Source organism: Felis catus, chromosome C1, assembly GCF_018350175.1.
Source record: "Felis catus isolate Fca126 chromosome C1, F.catus_Fca126_mat1.0, whole genome shotgun sequence".
Lineage (NCBI taxonomy): Eukaryota > Metazoa > Chordata > Mammalia > Carnivora > Felidae > Felis > Felis catus.
In genome coordinates, this window is record NC_058375.1 from 216,075,720 (window position 1) to 216,103,046 (window position 27,327).

Consider the following 27,327-nt stretch of genomic DNA (forward strand, 5'->3'; position numbering starts at 1 on the left):
CGCGGGGTTGCATTACCTTTGTTAACAGGAATGACACAGGAAGCTAAGGCAGCTGTCAGATTAGTAAGAGAGCCACAGCATTTTTGTGTTCCAGAAAGGAAGAGGTATTGAGGAAGAAGGGGAGGTCTTTCAGCAGAAGCAACATCAGAGGGACCCTGTGACGGAGATCAGAGCACCTCTCCTGGGTCGCTTGTCTCCGACGTGTGCACCCAGGCCGTGGCGCACAGGGGCATCGGGGTGAGCCCTGGCTTTCCTGGTCAGGCCCAACCCCCCAGGCCAGGCCATCCTTCCCCTCCTGACAGCCCCCTCCAGGGACCGCAGCAGCCTGAGCCGCTGAGAGGCCGTGGCTTTGCTGACCGTCCAGCGGATTTCTGTGTTTAACCCACGTTGACCTGGCTAATCCCGGTTCCGCTTGGGGGGAAACTTCAGTACAGCCTTCTGTCCCAGGAGGACAACCCGCCGTCCTCAACGTGCTCGGGGTAAAACCGTTACTTTTTCAAGGTTAAAAGAACATGACTGAAAAGCTGGAACATGATGTCACAAACACCGCTTTTTTGTCATTAGTGGAATTGTCAAGAAATTGGCTGCTGGCTAAATTGGGAGTCATTATTTTTCTGGGAAGGAGCCGGGTTATTTTGATGAGCAGGAAAAGGGAGAGAATCGCAGTGATACCCTGGGGTCGGGGGCGGTGTGCAGAGGCTGGGAGTAACAGGTAAGCCAGGCAGGCAGGACACAATGCCGAATTATGGCTGAGCAGACGACTGGGACTCAGGCACTCGGGGGGGGGGGGGGGGGGGGGGGGGGAAACCTGAGCGAGTGTGACTTCGAATACGTCAGGTGGTTTGTGGTTGTCCTTTGCCTTCGGGTTTTAGTGCCGGGAATTGCAAATAGGCAGTCGGGGCTGGAGGGGAGCGCCCAGAAGTAAGCAGTAGTCGTTTGGACGTGTACAGGGGCGGGTGAGGGCTGGGGTGGTCGTCACCGGTCTCCCCCCCAGCCCCCTCCATTGTCTTCCACAAAGCAAGGAATCTGCACATTGAAACTGTCGTGGGAGAGGAGAGGAGAGACAGAAGTGGTAGCTACCTCCCCCTGCACCTGCCCCTGCAGGCAGCGAAACCGTTTGCTCCCGACTTACCAATGAGGACACTGAGGCCAAGAGACTCATGGATGTGTCCGTGGACCCTACGAGGACCTGGAAATACCAGGCAGTGAGGAGTTTTACGTGGTGCCAGTGCCTGGATGTGAACTGACGGGGTTGTTTGCCGAGGCACTTGACCGGGGGGGCTCTCCGTGTAATGGTTGTGGATAGCAGAGTGGAGGGGCTCAGATCGCTGAAAATGACCACCCCAGACGTGTCCCTGGAGGACGGTTGTTCACGGGTACTTCTGGGCTCAGCACCGAAGCAGGGTTAACTCGCTTTGACTGCATGTCAGGGGCCGCGCGCTTCTCCCCAGCCCCCACCCCCGCCGCGCTTGTGTTAAACACCGGCGTCTCATTTTCAGTCTCCCGTCCACACCCTGGGGGGGGGGGTTCTGTGTCTTTGATTCCCATATCTTGCTTTGAATTGTAAGGATACTCAGAAACTTTGGAAACCAAAGTCATTTTCCTGGACGTTCTTGCATAACACAGATACGTTATGCATATGTTAGTAGTGATGGTTAATCGTAGTAGAAGAGAGGTCAGTAACACTTGCTCTGTGCCATCCCATGGCTTCACGGCTTTCCCAAAAAACTTGGTCCTCACGACCCGCGACGGGAGGACTCTTGCCATCTCTGTGGAGCGGGGACACTGAGGCACCGGGAGGGTAAAGGACCTGGCGGAGCTGTGAGTGCAGAAGCAGATTTGAATCCATGCCGTGCTACACTGCTCTGCCCCCCCAGCTGGGTGCCCGGGGCAGGGAACGCCCCAGGGCAAGCGAGGTGATTTCCAGAACCAGACCAGGGAGCAGCGTGGGGGCAGTGCCGTGGGCACACAGGCAAGATGACGTCTCAGGCGAGATGGGCATGGGCAGGTGACAGCCAGGTGGGTAGTCTGGACCGTTCCAGTCCCCCAGCAGGAGCCAAGGGTGGAGCAGCCCCTAACGCTGGGAGGTTGGGGACCTGGGCAAGAGAGAGTGTCCACATTCCCTCCCGACTGCGCCCTCACTTGGCAAGCCCACGTGAGCCCTCCCGCTGTGCCGTGTGGCCGTGTGACCATTTCCCTCTCGTTCCCATCGAAGGTGGCACTTGGCAAGAAGTACACCACATCGGGCACCGTACGGAGCTCTCCGTTGCGATAATCGGGAATCGTGGATCTTCACAGCCCTGCGCGGTAGGTGTTCAGACAGCAGTCTTTGTACCCGAGAGGTCTGCCCTCAGATATCCCCCATTTTGGGGTGCCTTTCTGAATGGCCATTGTCCGTTGAACTAAGAAGCAGCACAGTACGAGAAGCCCCCTGCCCAGATGGGTGAAGGAGCCCCTGCTTTTCCTGCCACCCTTGGAGAACCCCCGGTGGGGCCTCCCTCCATTAGGTGGTGGCGGCCACGCCCAGGGCCACCTGGTCCTCTGTAACCTGGCCGCCACTGATGGGATGAATGGTAGGCAGGCCCCCTCTGGGTTGTAGTCGCCCAGAAATCTGGAACTCAGGTCAGCTTGGTGGTAGAGGTGATGACTGATGGAAAGTTCCAGAATGTTGGAACCCAGAGGGAATAAATGGAAATGGCAGCATCAGTAGAACCATGGCGGGGGGGGGGGGGGCACCTGGGTGGCGCAGTCGGTTAAGCTTCCGACTTCAGCCAGGTCACGATCTCGCGGTCCGTGAGTTCGAGCCCCGCGTCAGGCTCTGGGCTGATGGCTCAGAGCCTGGAGCCTGTTTCCGATTCTGTGTCTCCCTCTCTCTCTGCCCCTCCCCCGTTCATGCTCTGTCTCTCTCTGTCCCAAAAATAAATAAACGTTGAAAAAAAAATAAAAAAAAAAAAAAAGAACCATGGCAGGGGGCAGGGATGTGTGGTTACAGTTGGTTTTCACAGTGGGGCCTTCCAGACATAGTCACGTGATCAGGGCCCAGAGCCAGGTGGACCCTGAGCTATTCTCTTTGTTCTTTAAGTATTTAGTTTTTTTCCTTTTCTCTTTTTCCCTCTTTCTTCCCTCTTATTTTCTAGTTAGCTTCTGGTATTACTGCATTGGGGCTCAATAAAGGCCTCAGGAATGCTTCCAGTATTTTCGAGTATTCCTTGGTTACTTGCACAGCAATTGCATTTTCTCCAGGACAGGGAGTTTGACGCAGGTCGATGAGATTAAGCTCCTCGATGATGTTGTGGTTTACGTCGGGTTTTATTTAGGTTGGGTTGATGTGGTTTATGTGTGTTCCGCGCGTGGGCCCATTGGATTTTCGAGAGCTGGGCTCACGTTCCTGGAGGTGACCGCGGTTCCGCCGTTTTCTCTGGACGACTGCTAATGGTTTTCGTTTTGTCGGTGTAAAATTCCTCTTTTGTGTGTGTGCGACATTTCCGGTCCCGTTTTCTGGGTCGTTTTGTTTCTGATGGATTTCACGCCGCGCGTAAGCCATTCGCTGGCGGATGGACCGCCGCTGGCTTTGTCGCCACCTGATCTGAAGAGTTGGCGTCTCGGCCCAGTTGGCGAGCTCCTTCTTCCAGACGCGGGGGTTACACCAAGTCCCGGGGCTCTGGTCTACTTAGCTCGAAACGACACGGAGAGCGTTCCCGCCGAGGTCACCTGACGTGTGTCGGGACTGCGTGCGGTTCTCGTGGACTGTGCCCCCTGGGCCACGAGAGAGGCTTGGCCGAGCTCCCGTCCGCCACCCCTCCTCTCGTTGGGGCCCCCGGCCCAGTTTTCACCGAGACGCGTGACTTGTGTGTTGTTGGGTCCGCCGATCCTGTCACCCGGGTTTCGCTGTGTGGAGATTCTAATTAGTTGGGTTTTCCAGTCCTGTGTGCGTCTGCTTTTGGTTTGGGGCGTTTAATGCCTTCGTCTGGGGGTGCCTCTGGGGTGTGGCGAGGGTCTAGGTCCCAGTCCCTGCCCCGGTGCTCAGAAGCCCCCTTCTCTGTATTTGGGACGTGGCGTTGATATGTGTGCTGGTGGGTTTCTGTGGGACTCCACAGTCGCGTCACGTCCCGCGCGCGCTGACGTCAGCTGTGAGCCGTGTGGCTCTGTGACCCCGGGCGTCCCCCTTGTTCTAACCATCCATCCATCCATCCATTCGTTGATTCCCCCAGCGAATGCACACTGGTGGCTTCAGCCTGCTGGGCACGGTTCACCCCACGGCCTTTGCGTTTTCCCAAGAACTGGAAATACGATCTGGCGTGCAGGTCGCCGAGGCCTTCCTGGCTTTGCAGAGTCAGCCTAAACTTTTCGGTGTGGCCTGCTTCCGGGGACTGGCAGGCTGGTCTCCGAGCAGTTGGATCTCCGACCTGCTCTTGCCTGCATCCGCCAGGCCCGGCCCCCAGATTCCACGGTGGTCCCCTAAGAGATGCGCGTTCGTACCCCTGGGCTTTGCTTTTGCTGCTTCCTGCCCCGTGGGACCCTCTGCCTGAGGCCTTAAGGCTACATGGCTGCCCCACCCCCACCCCCACCCCCAAACAGGGACCCTCGGCGCCTTACGTCTCAGTGCAGCTGCACTGGTCAGAACTCAGAAGTCGCCAGCATTAGCACCGAGCCCGGCACAGGCAGCATCCTTACTTTTGTTTTTAAGTTTACTCATTTTGAGAGAGAGTAGGGGGGGAAGGGACAGAGAGAGAGAGGGAAAGAAAGAATCCCAAGCAAGCTTCACTGTCAGCGCAGAGCCCGACATAGGGCTTCATCCTGGGAACCGTGAGATTATGACCTGAGCTGAAAACAAACGCCAGACACTCAACCGTCTGAGCCCCCCAGGCTCCCCACTTTTCCTTGAAGAAAAACCTCAGCAGATTTAAATTTTTTTTTAGTGTTTATTTATTTTTGAGAGAGACAGAGACACAGCACAAGCAGGGGAGGGACAGGGAGACAGGGAGACACAGAATCCGAAGCAGGCTCCAGGCTCCGAGCCATAAGCACAGAGCCCAACGCGGGGCTCGAACCCACGAACTGTGAGATCATGACCTGAGCCGAACTCAGATGTTTAACCGACTGAGCCCCCCCACCCCCCCCAGGCGCCCCTGAACCTCAGCAGGTCTAGAATATCACCTGTGAGGATTACAAACATTGCTCAGGTCCCTTCCCTAGAGAGTTAGTTGGCCTGGGGCTGGGGTCTCTGCGTCTCTAAATTTAAAAGCATCCTACGGTGACTGTAGGCCCAGCTGAGACGGAAAATCACCAGGTTAAAGTGACCCCTCCCCCGTGGGAATACACGTCTTGGTTCTCATTCCCAAGATGGTGTTTTTTCTAAACTTTTCGCGTGCCTAAATCTGTATTGTAAGAGTAATAAGTGCTTTTGTAGCCATTCCAAGTACTACGGACACGTAGAAGGTGAAAAGTGAGTCTCGGCTCCAGGGCCTTGGCTGCGTTTGTCGGGCAACTGACCTTGACTGCCCTTGACCTCTCGGGCCGATTCCACTGAGCCGACCTGCATCGCTCGGGTTTCTGTGTCTGGATTCCCAAGTGCTGTTCAGGTACAGTTTTCTTTTTTTTGTTTGTTAGTTTCGGGGAGCAGGGTCACTTTTGTCACATAAAACAAGGGGAGTGGACGTTCTTTTTTTTTTGTTGTTCCCCCCCCTCCCCCCCGCTGCTTCAGACCCGTCTTGCGGGTACCAGGCCCGACTCGCAAGGAGTTTGGCGCGTGTCGTCGTAGGGTGTGGCCAGACGCGAATTTCTGCAGAAACAACAAGAGGAAACAAAAGAGGCTGTTGTGTACGACCTTCCTCTCTTACAAACTTTAACTTCTTTTTAGTTGTGAACACAACCAAAAAAACCCCGCCTGATACGAAACTTGCCATCGTAATGGTGTTGAAGTGTAGAGTTCAGTAGCGTAAAGCGTGTTCACGCGATCGTGCAACAGATCTCCGCAACTTTTTTGCATCTTGCAAAAGCGAAACGTACGCTAAACCTCCCCATTTCTCACCCCCCCACGCCCCGCCGCCCCCGGGGACACCTTTCCACCCCCTGATTCTACTGACTGTGTTAGATACCCCCTCCGATGCGTGGAATCATCCAGGGTGTGTCCGTCTGTGACGGGCTTATTTCACTCAGCGTGACGTCGTCCGGGTTCATCCGCGCTGTAGCGTGTGACCGGATCTCTTTTCCCTTTCAAGGCAGAACAACGTTCCACTGTGAGGACAGACCCCGTTTGCTTCACGCGTTCGTGCACCCGCGGACGTGTGGTTGCACTTCTTGGCGCTTGCGCGTAATGCTGCTCTGAACCTGGGTGTGCAAAAATAGCTTTCAAGACCCTGCTTTCCGTTATTTTGGGTGCATACCCAGAGGTGGGATTGCTGGATCCTATCGGTGGTTCTCGTTTTAATTTCTTTGTTAAGTTAATTTATTTTGTTTTATTTATTTTTTGTTTATTTAGTTTTGAGAGAGAGGGAGACAGACAGTGTGAGCAGGGGAGGGGCAGAGAGAGAGGGAGACACAGAATCCGAAGCAGGCTCCAGGCTCCGAGCTGTCAGCACAGAGCCCGATGCGGGGCTCGAACTCACAGACTGCGAGATCATGACCTGAGCTGAAGTCAGACACTTGACCGACTGAGCCACTCAGGTGCCCCTAAAGCTAATTAATTTTAGAGAGACAAGAGACAGGGTGAACAGAAGAGGGGCAGAGAGAGAGGGAGGGAGAGAATCCCAAGCAGGCTCCACGCTGCCAGCACGGAGTCCGACGCGGGGCTCAAACTCACGACCAGCAAGATCATGACCTGAGCCAAAACCAAGAGTCGGACCCTTAATCGACTGAGCCCCCCAGGCGCCCCCTAGTTTTAACTTTCCGAAGCACTGCCATCCTGTTTTCACGACGGCTGTACCTTTTTCCATTCTCCGCACCAGGACGCCAGTGTCCCGGGTTCTCCTGTTTTCTGTTTCTGTATGTTTGATCGGAGCCGCGCTCATGCAAGTCAAGTGATACCGGGGGTTTATGATTTGCCCTCAGTGATTATTGACACGGAGTATCTTTTCATGTGCTTGTTGGCGGGTCTGCGGTTTCCAAGTGGCATTTATTTACTTAGATTTTCCATAAAGTGCTTTTGACAAGCCCTTTTATAGGTACACTTTATGGGTACACACGGCTTGTGGTAAAGACGAAAACTAGTGAATCGTCCTGTGTGTCCTCCCATCACACAGTAGATTGGGGGGGGGGGGCTCTTTCCTTTCTGTCTTTCTTTTCTTTCTTTCTTTCTTTCTTTCTTTCTTTCTTTCTTTCTTTCTCTTTCTCCCTTTCTTTCTTTCTTTCTTTCTTTCTTTCTTTCTTTCTTTCTCCCTTTCTCTTTCTTTCTTTCTTTCTTTCTTTCTTTCTTTCTTTCTTTCTCCCTTTCTTCCTTTCTTTCTTTGTTTCTTTCTTTCTCCCTTTCTTTCTTTCTCCCTTTCTTTCTCCCTTTCTCTTTCTTTCTTTCTTTCTTTCTTTCTTTCTTTCTCCCTTTCTTTCTTTCTTTCTTCCTTTCTTCCTTTCTTCCTTTCTCTCGTACAAGAGAGCGCAAGCTTGAGCGGGGGAGGGGTAGAGAGAAATGGAGAGAGACTCCCAAGCAGGCTCTACATGCCAGCACAGAGCCTGGTGTGGGGCTCGAACCCCCACAAACCATGAGATCATGACTGGAGCTGAAATCAAGAGTTGGAAGCTCAACCCGCTGAGCCAGCCAGGCGCCCGGGAACCTTATTTCTGAATAGACCACTTAGAAGAGGAGTTTCTTCGTGAAACAAGGGAACAAGCCTTCCCCTGGCATCGCTCCCAGAGAGCCACCTTCCTTCCCCCTTGCAGATTATTTAAAGAACCTATGTAACGAAAGTCCACTGCGATGAGTAACCTCTAAAACACCCATGTGTCCCCGGGGACCTGGAATCTGAGACTAAAGGCCACCCAGTGACTGCAAAGCTTGGCCCTTCATTGTCTGTTCTGTTTAGGAGCGATCCATGCTAATCATAGATTTAGAAAACGCAGCCTGCGGAAGAAATGAAAACTCCTCTGACTCCCGGTGGCTCCCTCCCTGTGAGATAAATCATTAGGACATTCTCAGAAGTAGGGCCCATCATGCTCAGTCCTGCAAACCTGCCTTTTCACTCCGAGGCCTTGGGAACAGCGTTTGCTGGCCGCACTGACGTCACCGCGTGCCATTCGGCGATATTGCCGCCCTGGCGTCGGGTGGAATGCTCTCTTCCGGGTGGTGTTACTGGTGGAACCCTTGACGACCCCTGAGTTGACCGCCCCCTCCTGTGCGTGCCTGGCCAGTCTTGCCCGCTGGACGGGTGCCCTCCCTTGGCATAAGTCCTTCAGCACTCTCTCTGTCCTGAAGTCAAGCCAGCGAGGCATTGGTGACCACCCTTTATGTGGCAGGCACCGGTCTGGGAGCCATTCTAGCTTTGGGAGAAGAAATACACAGTTTGAGCCTTCTGGAACAGACAGGAAATGCTTTCTCGCACTTCCCTCAGCCCTCCTGCCCTTTCTACAGCCTGGATTTGGGGCGACTGCAGGGGGCGCTGCCCCCGTGGACTGTGAGCCCTTTGCCACGTGTTTTTCCGGGTCTAGGTTGACAGGTGCGGTTGGGAGACTTCTCCTGAGCCTTTGACAAGGAATGTTTTCCGTTATCGTGGGTCAGCGCCTTGCCAGCCCCGGGAACACTCATTCAGAGATCCCCGAGAATGGTGACCTTGGCCCGCGGTGCTCCCCGTGAGATACTTCGTTGGGCAGAGCAGGTGGGGTGGCTCAGCCTGTGGACGCACGGCTCTAAGCTACCAGTGATCCTGACTCACAACTTGGAGGTGGGCACCTCTGGGATCTTCGGCCTGTCTGGTCCCCGAGGCTCCTGCTTTGGTGATGGGCTGGCCCTGTATGTCAGCGTGGCCCTTGGGTGCTCGAGGAGACTGGGGCTCCTTCCCTCACTGGCATGGGATTTCCCGGCTCAGAAAAAACTCGGATTCGTGGCCGGGCACAGCTTCTCCAGCGTCTCTCTACCTCCTCCCTCCCCGTGGCGCCCCGTGTGTTCACTGGGTGGTATTGGGGTGCTTTTTGGCTGATGAGTGGGAGGCGGGATGGAGTTAGGTGGGTCCTAGCCAGTCAGCGCGCCCACACTGGAGGGGATACAGTTCATCTTTAGCCACGGCAGGCCTGCCCGTCCGGGACACGTGGCGATTTGTAACGGGGATGATCATAAAGCTCACCCTGATTGCAGGCGTGTGTGGCATCCTCCGGGCACACGTCTTGGCCTTGCCCCTGGGGATGGGCCGCGCGTGGCCCAGCCAGCAGCTGCCTGGCACTTCGCGGAGTTTGGGGCCTGGAAAGGGGAAGGCCGGGGGGTAGGGTGCAGGAGCTGAACTGTCACCACCCCGAGGAGCCTCGGGCCACAAGACTAAATGTCATGTGGTGTCCTGGAACAGAAGAAAGACGCCGGGGAGAAACCCAGGGTATCTGGGTAAAGGACGGACTTGGTTAATTATAATGTATCTGCGTCAGGTACGCTGGACAAATGCGCCCTCCTCACGTGAGAGGTCAGTCACCGGGGAACCCGGGTGTTGGGCAGTAGAGGGCAACTCGCTGCGTTTTCTCCCCAGCTTTTCTATAAACCTAAATCTAGTCGGAAAAGAAAGTTCATCTTTAAGAATAGACAAGAAGAGCGGCAGAGAAGCGAGTGGGCAACGGAGGGGTGGCCGGGCTGGCCCTCTGCCCCCGTGTCTGCGACGCCTCCGCCACGGTCGGTGTCAGCATGAGGGTGTCCTGCCAATGCCGGCCAGTGGTACCGGGTGCCCCCTGCCAGGAGGAGCCCGGGGCCCCCCGCACCCCGGCCAGAAACGGCCCTTCTCTACAGAGCCAAGTGCAGTGGGCCCGGACCGCCGCGGGTCAGGCCGTGGCCTGCCTCTCTCCGTCAGCACATTCTTTGTTCTCTCCCGGACCAGACGTTTAGAGGTGAGCTGCTCTCCTGGCCAGTGAGGCAGCTGGCTTCTAAACACAAACACGGATCATCTTTTTGCCAGGTGAACTTGAGAAAGGTAGCAGAGCGGCAGAGACAATGGGCCCGTTTATAAGCTGCTCTGAAAATCGGAGTCCAGAACATTGGGCTTCGTAGCGAGCACAGGTGTTGGGGGCCAGAGCCCCGCTGGTCCTGTTAGCATCTCGGGGTCGATGCACGGAAAACAGGGTGAGATTGTCTCTCGTCTGTATGCACAGAGTACACACGGCCGCTCTGAAGGGTGTGCTCCTTGAGATGTTTTTGGTTTATGCAGTGAGTCGGGGTTCAGGGAGCAAGCAATGTTACATTCCAGCTGCACACACGCACACACACACACGCACAGACTTGTGGTGCACAGGCTCACAGGCACAGAGTTTGGAGTCTTAGGCAAGAAGTCTTTCTTCCAGGACCCACCTCGAGGAGGGCGGGTGGACAGAATGCTAGTCTCCGGCTGGACCCGACGTCTCCCAGCCCAGCGCTTCTCAGATCTTAGGTGCTCCGGAATCACCCCGGGATCTTGTTAAAATGCAGATTCTGACACAGAGGGCCTGGGGTAGGTGCATTTCTGACCGGAGACTGCGCTCTGAGTGGCCGGGGCCTCCGGGATCAGCAGAGTCTCAGTCTGGGCCCTGGGCTGGTGGCGTGGCATTCGGGAGAAGTGGGCTCGTGCGTCACGCTTTGGGGCCGGGGCTGAAATTTTGCCAGAAGGGTGACCGTGCGTAGAGGGACAAGATTCGGCGAGAAAGGGACGAGGAGGTGGCAGGGGGGTAGGAGCAGTAGGCTTGAGAGCGTCCCAGGGGGCCTGTGTGTGTGCACCTGGGGTGCCGTCATCAGAGAATGACAGCTGTGAACACTTCTGTGGCGCTGACCGTGGGCTTGGTGCTGTTCCAAGTGCTTCGCACGTGCTGTTCATTCCCCACGGCAGCCCCGTGAGGTGGGCCCCGTTTGTGCCTGTTTTTTGAGATATGAGCGTTTCTGCTGCCCGCTGAAGCCCTGCAGGTAAGAGAGGGTGGGAGCTGGGCCTCTGAACGCTGGGGGGTCCAACGTCTGCTCGGAGGTGCTCAGGTGGGACAGGTGGCCTTTCCCGGCCGATGCGTCGGCACTCACGCGCATCAAAGCTCTCGGGCCCTGCACAGGGTCAGTGCCAGCCACCTGGGAGCTTCTGGACTCCACCCTGCTCAGGGATGAGCACTGGGGCCCCGAGGGCTCCCGGGAGGCGACCTAGAGCCGGGAGGGCGCCTTTAGGGTCCTGACTGCACCGGGGACCCCTTCACGGCTGGCCGGGCTTTCCAGAAGGTCCTTTGCTTCTCAAACCCGGGTGTGTGTCTCTCCATCCCCGACTGAGACTGGCGGCACTTTGCAGCTCAAAACCACAACCTTCCCCATCCAGTCCTGGAGGAAGCTCGTCCAGATTCCTTACATGCTTAAGGTATGTGAGGGAAAACACATTTTCTGGTCCCTTCTCTGGTAGAAACAGGCAGTGCGGTTTCTCCCAGAGAAGGCCTGGTGTTTAGGGGGCTGGACTTCCAGAAGTCTTTTCTCCCTTGGGTCCCTTCCTCCCTCTCAAGATGCCGTCGGGCCGCGGGACAGGCGTCCGGAGAACAAGGCGACCGCCACCGCCATGGGCCTGGCAGGGGGTTCGCTCTGCTGCCCGAAGCAGTTTTGTCTCCCTCAGACGATCCATTTATGGTTGGCGTTTCTTCACGCCATCTGGAGAGGCGCTTCGTTCACCCATTCACTCAACAACCGCTTGAGAGCCGGCTCTGACCAGGGTGCGGAGGGCTGGCCCAAATGCACGGTCCCAGGCGCCGTCTCTCCTCTCAGCCCAGACGCTCTGGCCCGCAAACCCCGGAGGTCAGGCTGGCACACGCTCAGGCCACTTGTGCCCGCCGACCAGTGCCGACCCGTGCGGGAACTCTGGCTGGGCTGGTTCCCTTGCTGCAGACGGCACGTCTCTCTTCTGTAAGCCTGCGTAGAAAGTTCTTTTGTTCGGCAATATTGGCATGACTGAATCGATGCTGCAGCCAAACAGGATGTGGTCTGGGTGGCTCCCAGCTTCCAGCCATCGGTGGTTCTTGTTTGCAGTTGCCTCAGGAGGTAACACCCACGGCCACCGCCCGCCACGGAGGAGCACAGGGCACTTCAAGGCCCTGGAGGGGAGCCTCCGGTCTGATGCAGGGAGACTGAGTTCTGCAGCGCCTCTGACCCCGCCTTTAACTGCAGGGAAGGGAGTGGGGGGGAAGACGCGCGGGGCCAGTTCTGAGTCATAATCCAGCCTTGGAGGAGAAGGCTTCCAGGTAGAGCTTGGAGGCCTTTGAACTTAGTTTGCTGGGAGGGGAGACGAGGACTTCCAGGTGGGCCTCCCTTCTAGGTCGAAGCTGGTCTGTTTCTTTGCAGGGCGGGGTGAACAGGAGGCGGCTGTAGTGTGCGGGGCACCTGTCCTCCCTCTTCCATGAGGTGCCAGAAGGCCGGTGCCGTGGTCCATAAATCTTGAGAAGATACAAAGAACGCTTTGGGGGATGAACAGGAACTCACAAACGCAATGAGCGCCTGTATAGACCTGTTGCCGCTACCCAGGCCAAGACATAGAACTTTACCTTTGAGGTCCCCGGCCCCTCCCCCCGTGCCAGTGTGTTTTATCCAAGATAGCGTAAGCGTTCAAGTGGCCCCTAACCTGAACTTTGTGGTTTCCCCCTGCTATTTATAGTCTTTCCACATTAGCCAGTAAACGTTGGGTCCTTAAGCACTGCCCTCTGGTTTTCACATCCGTAATGTTTGTATTGACGGAAGCATGCACGTTCTGTTTGAGGCTGGCTGACCCTAATAGGGTCCCCAGTCATCCCCACCTGGGATCCACGCCCTTGGCTCATCCCTCCCCCTGGTGTGGCTGGCCCGGCAACCTGCTTCAGATAGGATTCTTCCGGTGATGGGTGCCATTTCATGATTAGGTTACCTAGATTCTAACTGCTGGATAACAGCCTTTATCTCTTGCTTGCTTTGATAAAGTAGGATGCCATACAGAGAAGCCCACTTGGCGAGGACCCGAGGCCTTCGGTCCAGTAGCCAGCAAGGGGTTGAATGGCGCCAGTAAGTACGTGAGCATGGACGGGGGGCTTCCAGATGAGCCCCTAGCCCTGGCTGACGTCCTGAGTGTAGCCTGACGTCACAGCTGAGCCACATCTGGATCCCGGACCGCAGAAACCACGAAATAGTAAACATGTGTAGTGTGGGGTCATTTGTTACGCAGCGCTGGCTAACTGATGTGTATTCTGAGAGTTCCTTTCTGGCTGCGCACCGTGTCCCTGAGGTTCACCTGTGCTGTGATAACATATAGCTGTAGTTTATTGACTTTTACCGCACTGTGGTTTTCCACTGTATGTTAATACCCTAGTTTACTTACTCGCGGGCACCAGAGCGCGTTCACAGCTGTTACAGCCTGCATGCAGATGCCCGTCTCTGGGAGCCGTCTAGCAAGGGGCCGGCGTCACTTCCCGCAAGCACTGTTCCGGGTCGTTCGGTTTGCTCCACACCGCCACCATTGTCCCATGTTGTGTGACTTTTCGTTTTGGGAGGAGGTCTGATGGAAGGGAGAGGGTATCTGATTTGCTTTAATTTATGCTTTCATGACTATAGCTAATATATTAATGTTTATTGGCTTTTCTGGCTTCTTCCGAGGTGAAGGTCCCTTTCAGGGTTTGTAACCCATTTTCCTTCTTGGATTGCAGGATATCTTTGAATTTTGCTGGAGAATGAAACTTTCTTGGCTTTGAGTGTTGCAAGGGTTGCTTCCCAGTTTGTTACTGGGCCACAGGGGCGTTAACAGTCCCAATAACGTACATTCTGAAACCTCTCCCGAGGGGATAATCTGCAGCATTGCTTTGGAGGGTTCCACTTCTGGCCTGTGGTCCAGTCTCAGGGCCATGGCTGTGCCTGTGAAATTAGGTTCCTGGTCTGGGAGTACTTTCCTGTCCAAGGAGCTCCTGTCAGTCTCTGTCATTCTAGAGAAATCCGTGAGTCAGTGCTGGGACCCGGTTCCATGTGCGCCCCCCTCCCCCTCCCCCCGGCAGGTCTAAATCCACATTTTTCTCTGCAGTCCAGATTGCTCCGCATGTGGGTCTGGGGAGAATGTGCCCCGCGTGTTTAGAACAAGTGCATTCCTGGAGAAAGTTAAAGTTAGAGAAAACGGCTACATTTCCTGCCATTCAGTGGCAGTTGGCTTGTGTTTGTTTGCACAAGGATTTTTCTGGTAACAATCTGTAGTCTGTTTCTGGTGGAATGGGAGGCGAAGTCATGATTTTGGGGATGGAGGTGATCTGTTTCCATGGCGATCTTTGTTGCCGGAGAGCGGCTGTGTGTTTGTGAGCTCTTGCAGATGATGCAGGAATGGAAAAATATTAATGGAAACAACCCTTTCCTCCAGCCGGCAAGAATTATTTTATTTTTTAACAAAGTTCTTTAGTGGGAAGTTACTATCTGGGAGCGCACCTCTTTGTTGGTGAAGTCTGGCAGGAGTGGCCCTGGCGGGCTTGGCCGCTGATTGCCCTCCTCCTCCCACCTCTCCCCTTGAAGCGAGCCTTCTTGGGAAGCCCCATCTGGCACAGCCTGGAGTGGCCACCCCGTCACCCCCCACCCCTGTAGGGGTGCTAGGTTTAGCAAGTAAAAATGCACGACATCCAGCTATATTTGACTGTTTGGGACATAGTTACGCTAACAAAATTGTTCGCTGCGGATTCGAAATTCACATTTAATGGGATGTCTCTGGAGATCCATCGTGTGTTCTCTGCCGATCCCATGCCCCCTCAGCCCCGGCTGTGCTTGGCAATCCTGGATCTTGGTCTCTCGTGGTGCCTGGGCCTCTCCCAGGTACGGAGAGGGCATCACCTGCTCGTGGCCGACTGGCTTGTGGCACCTGGGGACACACCTTTGGCTTCCCCAGCTTTGCTCCGTCCTCCTGCCGGCCGCTGTGGGCACCGAGCTGAGGCTGGGAGTCACAGAGATGCCTTAGGGCTCACGGCCTGTCCAGCGGCGGCGGGTAGCTCGTAAACGCAGAGTCGGGTCTGCCTGCTGGAAGGCGCAGGAGCGAGAGAGCCTGGAGACATGTAGCACCTTCTGGAGAGCCGGAGTGCTCATCAGACTCACCCCCAGGGAACAGGGAGGAGCTCACGTGTTGGGGAGGCCCCGGAAGTGCCACCCTCTAAGTGGGGGGTAGGGGGTGTTGCCAAGAGCTGAAGTGACAGGCTTTGTCGGGGGGATGGGTAGGGGCTGGACCCTGGGTTTATTATTTCTTTTGCACGGGCAGGGCAGGGCCTGGGGAGGCCTTCCCTACTGGAGCAGGCGGGATGTGTGTGTAGGAGTTTAGGGTCAGGCGGTGGAGCTGGTCAGTGAGAGGAATTGGCAGTGGGCGCTAAGGAGGCTGGGGGTGACACGGGGCCAAAGCGGGGAAGAGCCTTGGGATGGCTCCGGAAGGCCGGGCTCCACGCGGGCAGGTGGCCGGCAAGCAGGGCACCTTGTGTTCAGGAGCCGGGGAAGCGGGTGAGGCGGTGGGCAGGTAGGTGTGCAGAGGATGGGGCGGCCTGGACCCCTTGGGAGGCGGGTGATGAGCTGCTCCAACATCAAACGGCAGATCGCAGCCACCTGGGGGACTTTCTTTTACTATCAGGCGACAGGTCCTGGTGATGGAGCGTCGTCCCCGGGGGGCCAGGCGCAGGCCTGGGGCCAGCGACGCGGCAGTGAGTGGACAGGCGGCTCCCGCCTCCAGGGGCCCAGCCGGTTAGCTGCTTACAGAGACGGCTGCTGGCTCCTCCAGGGGCTCCCGGAGTGTCCACCGCGTGCCAGCTGTGTTCCAGGGCGTTCCGGCTGAACAGGATGAAGTCCCTGCCTTCGCGGAGCATTTTCCTCCGGTGGAAGAGAAAGGAAATAAACAAAACAGCAGCACAGAATGTCTAGAGTGATCCGCGAAGCCAGCCGAGGGGGCCGGGGGGGGTGGAAGCGTGCTGGTTTGGATGGATATGTGGGAGCCCGAACGACGGCCCCCCGAGATAGTCCTATCCTCATCCTAGGATCTGTGAGGGGTGCTTTATATGGTAAGAAAGGACTTGGCAGATGTGATTAATGGAGAGAGACATCGCCCTGGATTCTCCTAAATATAATGTAGTGACAAGTGTCATTTTAAGAGACAGGCAAAGGGGATCTGACCTTAGAGAAGGCCTCGTGATGACCGAGACCAAGATCGGGGTGGTGGGCTTTGAGGATGGAGGAGGGGCCACAAGCCAGGAACGCAGGTGGCCCCTAGAAGCCAAAAAAGGCCAGGAGACAGATTCTCTCCTTGGAGCCTCCAGAAGGAACGGAACCTGCCATTGCCCTGACTTTAGGACTGGTTTCAGATTTCTGGCTTCCAGACTGAAAGCGAATGAAGTGGTGTTTTAGGCCACCAAGTTCTTGGGGGGTCGAGGAAGCGACATTTGAGCAGAGCCCTGAATGCGGCTGACTGAAAGTCACAGCTCATGGCGCTTCCAGAAGGCTGGGGTGGGCGTCCCTGCTGGTGTGGGCTGGGGCTGCGGGGCCTGAACCGGGATCCAGGCCCAACTTAGCGTCAGGAACTCCTTGGGAGCCATGAGCTCTGATGGCCTTGGCCTCCAGCCTGCACGTGAGCCACAGCGAATTTATTTTAATGTGAAAGGTCAGTTGGAGTACGAGGACCCTTTGCGTTTCCCCAGTTTAGCTGAATATAAATGTATCTTATTAATAGAATGGTGGTGGAAAGGGAAAGTTTCTGTTTCACATTTGCCTTGTGTTCTGGTTTGGGACCCCCGAGTGCAGAGCCTGAGGTAAGGACTTGGGGACCGGTAGCGGGGAGCCAGGAGTGTGAGTTGAGAGCAGGGATAAGCAAGTGCAAGGTGAGTGAGTTTCTGAGCTCATGGTCACCGTGATGCTGGGGCTCCTTCATGCTGGGGACCATCCTAGGAACCATGTGACTATGCCATAGAACCGTTCCTTGGAGGACAGGAGGCTGGGGCACTGACCCAGGGCCGCCCCAAGGAGCGTGTCCCTCCAGGCTGAGTGACGGCTGAGGCCTGGGGTGTTGCGATTGCACCTGTCCGTTTGGAGAGCATCTTTTCAGCACAGCGAGGGGGGCAACAGATCCAATATTGTGTGGCCTTCGTGTAGTCTAGACTTGGTGACGGTTCCCTGGGGACGTGAGAAACGCTGATAGTTCGGCTCCCTCCAGCAAGAGCCGAGACAGCCAGCAAGGTCTGGCTTAATGACTGTCGGCCATCAGTGTGACAGGAGGTGTTCCAAGGATCATCAGAGAACGTTCAGATGTGTGTGGGAATGAGGGCGCACGGGGATCACGGGCCGCGCACCTGCAGAAGGACTTCTGTGCGGTGTGCCTGGCGTCCTCCCTTGAGACCTGCTGGGTGGCGCCTTCTCTGTGCCCCAGCAGCCCCTTCCCCTCCGAGGAGTCCTTGCTCCTCGTTCTGCGCTCGGACGAGGACTTTGTCCCTCCGTGTCTTCCGTTTCCAGCCTCGAATTTCCCTGCCTGCTTTCTCTTCCTTCCAGCTCCAGGATGCAAAACCCCAGTTTCTTACTTACCGTGCTGTCCCGCTGTGCTTCACGAGGAGCAGAGGCCCAGTGGGGATCTGTGAGACGACAGAGTGGCCGGTTGACCCTCGAAGCTCGTGTCCCCCAAACCCGAATGAGCAGCAGCCCCCGAAGCTCGAGCCGCGTTTATAGTGGTGTTAACCTCTCGTGTTTAATCGGTGGTTGCTGATCAGGAAGGCAAGCGGAAGCAGGTGTCCAGAGCAGTCACTGGGCGGAGACACCGATCATACGGGTGCAGGTGGCTTTGTTGGGAAGTGCGAGACGGCAGTGAGAACCCACCTTTCACGCCCCCCGATGACCACCTGGACTGCTGCGTTCTGAGCAGGACCCGGTTCCACACGTTCACCCTGTAGCTGGGAGCTGGGGGGACCAAGAGGGAGCTGATGTTCCACACAGCTATGCCCTTTGCCAGCCTTGCCGGTGGGCAGGGGGGCACGGTGGTCACCCAGCCCCGTGCCCCCAAGGGAGACCTTTCCCCGGGTGCACACCGCTCCGGTGGCTTTTCCAAGTTTGCAAGGTTTTCTTAACTCTTTCTTTTTTCCTTGTTTGAAGATTGCGGTTTTTTTGTTTTGTTTTTGTTTTTTTTAAGTTTAATAAGTAGGATATTCCCCGAGGATGGGGACTGTTTTGCATTTCGGGATAACAATGTGCTTATCTCAACAAGGAGATCTAGAAACTGCAGATTCATTTCGGGTAAATATTTAAAACTACAGAATGGTCCTCTTGTCACATTATTTGGGTCTCAGGCTTCAGAAAATGTTTATTCCAGTCAGTGATTCTGTCACTGACCCAGTTTCTATATATGCTTCGCGGGTATGGCTTGTTATCTGCGGAGGGGAGTGGTCTGTGATATGTAGTCAAATTTAACGAATTATGAATCATTTAATGCCCCTAGTGAGTATCCTGCCCTTTGCTCCCCCGCTCTGGCTGGGCTTTCTAAACTGTGGGTGTTTCCACGGTCCCCGCGGCGAGGCTGGCGGAGGCCCCCCGGGCCCCTTTACGAGGCTGAATAGCGGAGGGGGCTCTCGAGGGCCTTAGTCTGGGATGAGTCAGGCGTGGAAGGGAACTGGAATCGGTTGGAAAAGCCGACCCCGGGGGGCTCCAGCTGCATTTCTGCCTCTTGTCTCTTTCACTGTTGCTGAGGTGACAGGTTGCCAGGGTGAAGGTTGGACCCCAGGAGGGAGAATCCGAGAGGTCAGGCGGCTGGCGGCCCTGGGCTCTCCCTGCCGTCGGGGAGGGGTGAGCAAACACGGAGGGCGCCCCGGGGGAGGAGGTAGCCGTGGGGTTCTGGAACAAAGCCCGAGTCAGGTGATTCCCCGCGCTGCCCACCGCTGAGGCAAAGGGGTGAGACTTCCCACGGTCACAGCATCCGGACAGAGCCAGGACCCGAGTCCCTGTTCTGTATCTGACAGCGTCCAGGTGTTCAGCACACCAGACTTCGACTTGCGCCCTCGCCCAGGACTCACTCCTGAACTCCCTTCGCCTCGCTCAAGCAGCCCATTTGACTTCCTCCTGCTTGAAAAGCCCTGAGAGGTGTTTTTAATCTTCTCCCTGCCTTGGAGACATCAGTCTTACCGCAGCCTGCTCTGTCCTCCTCTGTTGGCTTTGCATTTGACCTTTCTTCTGTGGCTCGGTCACGGGTGCTGGCCTGGCACCGTGCCTCGTGATCCCCGCTCTCCGCCACCGGACCTCGGGTCAGCCGTCTAATGCGCCCAGTCTTCGTTCTCCCATCTCGGAAATGGGCACAACGGTTCCTGCCTTTGCCCACCTCACGGTGTCATTGTGGGAAACAGCCAAGAGGCTGCGTGGGAAGGTATGTGCGCAGCCATCATGCGTTGTTCCAGTGGTTCTCGAAGTCAGTTCCAGGCACCCGTCGCGTCACCATCACCTGGTGGAGCCCAGCGGTCTGTTGTGGTGAGGCCTCCAGCGGGTCTGACCCGGGCTAGGCGGAGAACCGTCGCCTGATGCAAATGTTAAACGTTAGGTTCTCACCCGTCTATTTATTCCCCAGGCTTTTTGTGGGGTCTCTGCCCTTTAGTCGGTACCAAATATCTGGTCTTGCGCGTTCCAAAGAGGAAAAAGAAAAGCCTAATTGGATAGACTCTAGCATGGCACGGAGAGCCCTGTTTTACCCTTGAGGAAACCGAGGCGCAGACTCAAGTTAGGCCGTTTGCCCGAGGCCGTCGAGCTGGTGAAGGGCCGAGCTGCCCCGTGGGCCCACGGACGTCCTGCATCCACGCGGCTGCCTTCCGCCACCCGGGCTGCTCCCCGACGCCACTCCCTCCCTGACTGGAGCTCGTCTCCCTCCCACCTATTCGGGGGAAAAGTTACGGGGGCCAGACTCAAAAGCCCCGGATGCTGCCCTGGGGAAGCTGTCTCCTTCATTGTCACTTGGCCAGACGCTGGACTTACACTTCTGGTCCCCCACGGGAAGCCCAGGATCACAAGCGGGTCAGATCGCCCGCGTCCTTACGTAACCACCCAGCAAGGTGGAAAAGTTAGTCAAAGCCTGGAAGAACAACTTTCCTTTTTTTGTTTTTCTTTCTTTCTTTTTTTTTTTTTTAATGCGAAAGCCCAGGCCCACGCATCTTCCGTTGGGTGAAGGTCTTCTCCGAGCGAGTCTGAGAGCAGGGTCTGTTACGAACCACAGCAAACCCCCCTGTTTTCCGGCGTCAAGTCACATAACAGCACAAAGACGCCAGGGAAGCAGTCTGGGTCCAGTCGTCTTATTTTTTCCTCAGGTGTTCAGTGCCGTCTCATTTGGCCACCTGCTCTTAAGCGATTCACCTTCATGGAGCCTTTGCGGAATATTCCAGCTGATTTTCGTGGAAGCTGCCCTTGTGCACACTTGGCCATTTGTTTCATGTGATCGTTAAATACGGAAAGATTTCCGTAACAGGCCCCCCACCCCCCACCAGCTGCAACCAGAGGGGACAGAGACCCAGAGGACGAGAGGCAGCGTCTGGCCACAGGAGTGCGAATCCACGTGTCTGAGACAGAGAGGGGACAGAGAGTGCCTCTGTCACACACACAAATGGAAGCCTCCCCCTGGGGAGGAGGGACAGCCAGAAACGCCGGCCATCGCACACAGTGACCAACCACGGACTTGTTCCCGCGTCAGGTGCCCCGGAGGGACCCGCAAGTCGTGGAGAGTGAACGGATGGACCCGTAAAGAAACCACCGTGGGTGGCTGGCGGTCTGTCTCAATAAACCCCTGTCCCCTTGTGCTTAATTTTTTTTTTTAATTTTTTTGTATTTATTTATTTTTGAGAGCGAGAGACCCAGAGCATGAGTGGAGGGAGAAAGAGAGAGGGAGACACGGAATCCGAAGCGGGCTCCAGGCTCCGAGCCGTCGGCACAGAGCCCGACGCGGGGCCCGAACCCACGAACCACGAGATCATGACCCGAGCCGAAGTTGGACGCTCTGCCGACTGAGCCCCCCCAGGCGCCCCATTTGTGCTTAACTTTCAATACAGGTTTAATACAGGAGAAAGGAAAGGCTATTGCTTCTCACATACCCTGTAAGACTTGAAATGTTGTGTAATTATGGGAAAGGTCCGTGAGCCGGGTCCCCATTCTGTGTGAGGAAAGTTCAGCACATACATCAGGTGAGATTTCAGACACTTTCACTTGGCTCTGTAATCCACCACCAGGCTAAATACGTTGTCCGTTAACAGAGTCGAGTTTCAATTTTGATAACATTAGATACAAAGGTCGTTGCCCGTTACCGAAGTGCCACATTTTCAGTTTTATTAATTGGTTATCTTGGAGTGGAATGGCTTTCTTCCATGATGAAAAGCCTGGGGTGAAGTCCATGGTCACGCCAGGAGATCCAGCTTTGTCTTGAGGGTCACTTGCATAAAAACTACTGGTGTTGCCCTTGGGGGTCGGGGGGGTGGTCACCGCTGCCCTTGGGAGGTCAGGGATGCCTCCATCACTGAGGTTAGAGGTAGGTCTAGATAACAATTTTGAATTGATGAAGTTTGCCTTTGGGGCCAGTTCTCTCTCTGTTTCTGGCCACAACCCCTATTGTTTTCTTTCCCTCCTTGTTGCCCACATCTCCTCCTACCTACGATCTTGGCCAGCACGTCTGGCGTTTAGCCAGGCACCTGTGGATACATGCCCACTTCCCTTTGGCCTGAGCCAACCACGGCCTGGCCCTCTGCCCCATTGCGCAAGTAGGGCCGGGAGGGAAATGGGGTCGGCCGACTTTCCCCGTAGAAGGTCAGACAGTGACTATTTCCGGCTTCGTGTCCCCTCTCCGGCCCGGCTGCTGAGTCCTGGACGTACAAAAGAACCAAGGACAGAACGTACACACACGGGTATGGCTATGTTCAATACAACTTGACTTATGGCCACTGCAACTTGCATTTCATAGAATGCTCGCGTCACGAAATATTCTTGTGTTTGTTCCCCCCAAACTATTTACGAATGTATATAGTTCGTGGGCCACGCGAAGACAGATGCAGCACCGGATTTGGCCCCTGGGCCAAAGTTTGCCGCTGATAGAGGACAGGAATTTATCTGGTTCTGCTTTCTCCTCTTGTTCTGCTACTGTGGTCCCTTTTAGGACAGCTGTGTGATGAGGGTGAGCCAGTTCCTGTCGTGGAGACACTCCAGAGTCCGGCAGGCTCGGGGTGCCAAGGTTCCTTCAGCACATGGATCCATACATGTCCCTCGTGGCTTGGAAACCTCAGCAAGTCTGTCATTCCCACAGCAGCCCCTGAGGTGGACGAGAGGGATCATGGGAATTTCTTTTCCCGTCTCTGCGAGACGGTGTTACGGATTCCTAGGGCTGCTGTAGCCAAGTGCGCCGTGGGTGGCTTAAGCACCAGAAATGTACCGTCTCACGGGTCTGGAGGTTAGACGTCTAAGATCGAGCATCGACAGCACTGGTGCTTTCTGAGGGGGTGAGGGCGCGTCTGTTCCACGTTTTCCCCCTGCTTCTGGTGATTCGCTGGCCATCCTTGACGTTCCTTGGCTTGTGGACACATCCCCCGATCTCTGCCTCTATCTTCACATGGCGTTATCCGTGTGCGTGTGTGTGTGTGTGTGTGTGTGTGTGTGTGCATGCGCGCCTCCAGATCTCCCCCTCTGTAAAGTCAGATAGGATCAGGGCCCACCCTAAGAACCTCGTTTTCCTTCCATTCCCTCCATAAAGACCCTATTTCCAAATAAGGTCACATTCTGAGGTCCTGGGGGTTAGGGCAAGACTCCAACATAGGAACGTGTGGGGCAGGGGGCACAATTCCCATGTTACAACAGAGGAAATGGAAGGCCTGGCCGAGCGTCTTGTTGGTGACCGTCCTGGGGTGAGAATGTAGGACCAAGCTGTCACCTCTGTGTTGGTATGAATATAGTTTCCCATCTAAATGTCTCAAGCCTCTTGGTATTCAGGCACCCAGCCTTCCAGACCTTTTTCAAGTAGGGTAAACCCTCTGTACTTGTGTCTTCAGCCGAGACTATAAGCTGCTAAAACAGCTACTGACAGGTGCCCAGGGACATTGGACTGTGGGCAAAGACACTTGTGTTTGGAGACTCCCCAGATCAACAGAATCTTGTATATCCTCCACATTGCTTTTTGACAGCTCGGTGGTTCTTGGGGATTCCCCTTAATTTTGTCCAATGACAGCGTTGACGTTTCTTGAAATAAAACCAGGGAGTGAGGCATCTTCCCGACTTCAGGACTTGATGCCCACTTGACGAACATACATTAAGTCCTGTGGTTTCTTCTGGGGGGCCGTGGGGACGGGGGGGGCCCGCTCAGGCATATGGCCACTCCCTGGGGAGAGCAGCGCTTCCCCGAAATACCACACCAGCTCTCCTCCAGGAAAGCTGGTCTCTGTGCAGAAACCTGGGGCTCTCGGAGGGGTAGAGCATGGAGCTAGGGAGTTGGAGGGGGGCCAGCAGGTCCTGTCCACTCAGTCCATCCCCCCTGGACCTCCCGGGCAGACCCCCTCCCTTCACAGCCAGACCCCCTCCCTTCCTGCACTCTCAACACCGAATTGTCAGAGGGTTCCGTGTGCGTGTGTGTGCACGCGCACCAAGTACCTGCCCAGCGTCCAACACAGACAGCTCTGAGCCAGCTTGTTGGGCAACACGGGGTATTAGGTATAAGGTAGGAGCTGACCCAGTCACCCCCCCCCCCCCCCCCCCCCCCCCGTCTGCCAGAGACTCGTGTGATGCAATACAACTCAGCTTCAGGGCCACGGGTCTGTAAGCGAAAGTTCTCTCCCTAAATAATCCTCTGGAAGGAGCGAATGGAGAGCCCAGAGAGCTTGCAAGGTCCTTACCCCAAGTGCCGAGTGACTCAGCCCTTCATTCAGCAGTGAGTAAGCGTGTTGTGGTAATCTCTTCACGAAGAAAAATCCTGGCAACGTTTTCGAGTTAAGACGAGGTAGCAGCCTGCAGTTTCCCAGCAGACGTTTATTTTGTGCCTGGGAGATGGGCTTTGGGTAGCCCGGGGCGGGGTGAGCCGCAGCAGGGGTGAGGGAGGCCAAGGCAGGGACCACGTGGAGGTGCTCCTCCAGAACTCCGGCCTCGCCGGCCTCCCAAGTACCCAGCCCGCACAGGGACCAGAGCAGGGGAACGAGGCCCCCAGAGCTGGCACCCGGTCAGAACGAGGCTCGAGATTCCCAAGACCCCAGCCAAGATTTGAGGGGCTTGGGGAACAGGAAAGGAGGCACCCCGAGTTCTGGCGTAGGCTGGTATCATGACGTGGGAGGAGTGACTTTTCGCAATGGGAAACGCGGGCTATCCTGTCCTCACCGTCGAACAAGTTGGGATCAGAGAAGTCTGAAGATGCAGAAGCCCCCGTGAGCCCCCTTGTGTTATCATTGTCACCACCTCCTGTCCTTTCTCGGCGCCTTGAGCACATTATCCCCTTTTAACGTGATGAGGTCTCCGTTCTGTCTTGCCATCAGTCTTCCAAGGGCCGCAAGTGCCTTGCTGAATATTCGGGGAGTCCCTTGAGTCTCCTTGAGTCTTGGTGAATATTCGGGGAGTTCCTTGGCCCCCGTGGGTAGCAAGGTGGATGCATCCCAAACCAACGTGCCGGGTGGACAGCGGCCTCTGGTTTCCTGTGCCTTGAATGTCCTGTCCCCACCCCCCGCCTTTTTCTGGCTCCTTTAGGATCTAAATCTTCTGTCGTGTTTGAATATATTTTCTCACATTGTTGCCTTTTTCAGCGCTCGTTGGCTCGTTGACTTTGATCGAGCTGTCTGCCTTGCCTCTGTGATTTCATTCATTGCTTGCGAGGTTTAGAAGTTCCGTCTACCTCGAGATTAACTGTGTACGTGCCACATTTTCTCTTCGCTTCGGGTTGGTTTCTTCCTCTGTCCCCACGCCCTTCTGTACATCTGGAAATTGTTTACGTTTGAAGCCCCCCGGGGGGGGGTGGGAGCGCAGACAACATACTCCCCGCCCCCCGCCCCGTCTCAGCATCACAGGGAATGATTCCTAATGATGCTCCTTTTCATCGCGTGTGAAATATTTACACGGAAGAGGGTCTGTTCCGGGGAAGGGGCAGGGGGCCAGGCGGCCTTGATTTAAGGAGGGCCTCCAGAATGAGATTTCAGCCTCACATTCCACGACGTGATGGGGCCGGGAGGCAGTGGCTGAGAGGGAGTCACGCATTGGTGACCTTCAGCCCCGCCGCTCTGTCCTGCCATCCCCGCTTCAGGAGCCCTTCGCGGCCGTGGGCTCTGTAGTGTCGCGTTAGTTAGGTGGGATTCGAACCACCTCCTCCTGAGCGGCCCGCCCTGCGTGGTGTGCGTGAGGAGGCAAACCCCACTGCCGGCAAGGAGACTGGACTGTGTCTCTGGGGTTCAGCTCCTGAGATTGTCGTGTGGAGCTAAGACTGCCCGTCTCTGCAGCAGATGTAAGAGCAGGTGAGGGAAGACACGGCACTGGGGAAAAAAACAGCCAAAGGGAAAAAAAAGCCCTTGTCGCAGGCCGGGCTGCCCGGGAGGCCAACTCTGACACAGGTCTTTGTGCGGGAGGTTGACTGGGGGGATGCATGCTTGGGGTCCGCCCTGCCGGGGCAGGGCTTGCAGAGGGAAAGCGGGGCTTTCCCTGGGGAGTAGGGTGGGGGCGCCTGGGGAGTAGGGTGGGGGCGGCTGCCCGGGGAGGGTCCCCAGCATCCCCACCTTGCCGTGCGAACGTGGCTCGGAGCACAGGGGACTCTAGACCTGGAAGGGGTTCCGGCCGACCGGCGCCCTGAACCCTAGGCCCCCCCCTTGTGTCTTGCAGCTCCCCCCTTCTCTGGAAGGAAGGCCGGTTCCCGGGACTTCTGCTCTGACGTCTGGAAGCCCGTGACAGGTAAGCCGCGCGGGCAGGGTGTTGGGGTAGGTGGCCGCCCCAGGCCTGCTTTGTGGAGACTGTGTGTGGTGTCGTGGCCAACGTGCACAGACCCGGATGGGGAGATGGGCCCGTACACCTGCAGAGCAACTCCCGAGGGAGGAGTCACTTCTGGAAGCTTCCTGGCCGTTTATGGCACGGCACACATCTCCCTCGGGGCTCTCTTGTCTTCTTATCCTCTTCCGCTCTCAGGGTCCCCAACACGGGAAGGTCAGGTGGCACCGGTGACTTCCCTTCCTGGTGCCACCAGTGGAACATTCTCGCTCTACCCAGAAACCAGATGGGCAGCTTGCTCTGTGCCCTGACAGCCATGGGGCAGAGCCCAGGTTGGCTGTCCTTCTGTGTATGCACAAAGGAGTTATTCTTACAACGGGAGAGGTTATGAGCTCCCAAACAATGACCACCGGCGACGGGGTGCGGGTTGAGAGAGTGCCATGTGGCCGCGGTTAAGGGTCGCCCACCCCGGAGCTCTGGGAGGGCATTTGTCCCAGAAACGCGTTGGCAGGACGTTAGGAGGAAGCATTACCAGCCGTCACCAGGAGCAGGCGTGCCGCAGCAGCGAGAACAAGAGAATGGTGTCCTCGTAGAACATTCCCGGGTATTTTCTTGGCTTTTCCTTTTTTTTTTTTTTTTTTTTTAACTTTTATTATTGAAGGTGCAGTTGACATACAGTGTTACTTCGGGAGTTCCAGGCGCACCATGTCATGACCGGATAAGTCCGGATGTCACTCCCTGCTCCTCGGGGAAGTGGAGTCCGCATGGGATTCCACTCCAAAGTGGGATCCTAGCAGCTCGTGATTCTTACTCGCTTGGCCAGCCATGGGACAGTCACCTCGGTGGGGTCGTCTACACAGCGTGGTGCAGGCTTCCTGTGTTTAAAAACCACACACGTGTCCTCCCCCCGGGTGAAAGGATCAGATAGAATTACATGGAGCCTCTGGGTAGGAGAGGGGAGCTCGTAAGGAATGGCTTAGAGGCTGCTGCCTTCCAGATCGTGTCTGAGTGATAAAAGCCCTTCCAAATAAAGTGGACAGCTGCTTGACTTATTCCAGGTTTTTCCTTAAGCCTTATGTATCCTCTGTTCAACTGGGGAGGGGGCTAGATGGCTGGATTCTGTTCTGACATTCTTATCCCCCCACCTTGTAGATCAGGTCTCCTTGTTCCCCAGTATCTGCAAGTGCTTTAGGACGGAAAGAATGTTTGGGATGTCTGCAGGTTACGCCCTGGGGGCTTTTAATAGTGATGTAAGGAATTTAGGAGCCTTCTGACCCCAGGGTCAGTGCGCCTTCCCCACCCCCACCCCCCCCCCCCCG

At 56.0% G+C, this 27,327-nt stretch overlaps 2 protein-coding genes across 6 annotated transcripts in view; one reads left to right on the forward strand and one right to left on the reverse strand.

Annotated features, from left to right (window-relative positions):
• LOC109502951 lies at nt 1-2,193 on the reverse strand. Its single transcript, XM_019838924.3, has 2 exons — nt 1,574-2,193; nt 1-491 (listed from the first exon to the last, which is right to left on the reverse strand). The coding sequence occupies exons 1-2, from the start codon at nt 2,191-2,193 to the stop codon at nt 56-58; spliced, it is 1,056 nt and encodes a 351-aa protein (XP_019694483.2). The 3' UTR covers nt 1-55.
• SH3BP4 (SH3 domain binding protein 4) overlaps nt 1-27,327 on the forward strand; it is an 85,858-nt gene that overhangs the window by 11,160 nt on the left and 47,371 nt on the right. For 2 of the 5 annotated variants that reach the window (XM_045034660.1, XM_045034662.1), the window contains exons 1-3: nt 379-712; nt 2,216-2,307; nt 25,907-25,975. The exons of 1 other annotated variant lie outside the window; for it this stretch is intronic. In XM_045034660.1, coding sequence (XP_044890595.1) covers nt 513-712; nt 2,216-2,307; nt 25,907-25,975 — 361 coding nt within the window. In that variant the 5' untranslated portion in view covers nt 379-512. Of the gene's footprint in view, nt 1-378; nt 713-2,215; nt 2,308-25,906; nt 25,976-27,327 lie in introns of those variants that run through there. 2 more of the 5 variants (XM_045034661.1, XM_023259832.2) reach the window with 2 other exon arrangements.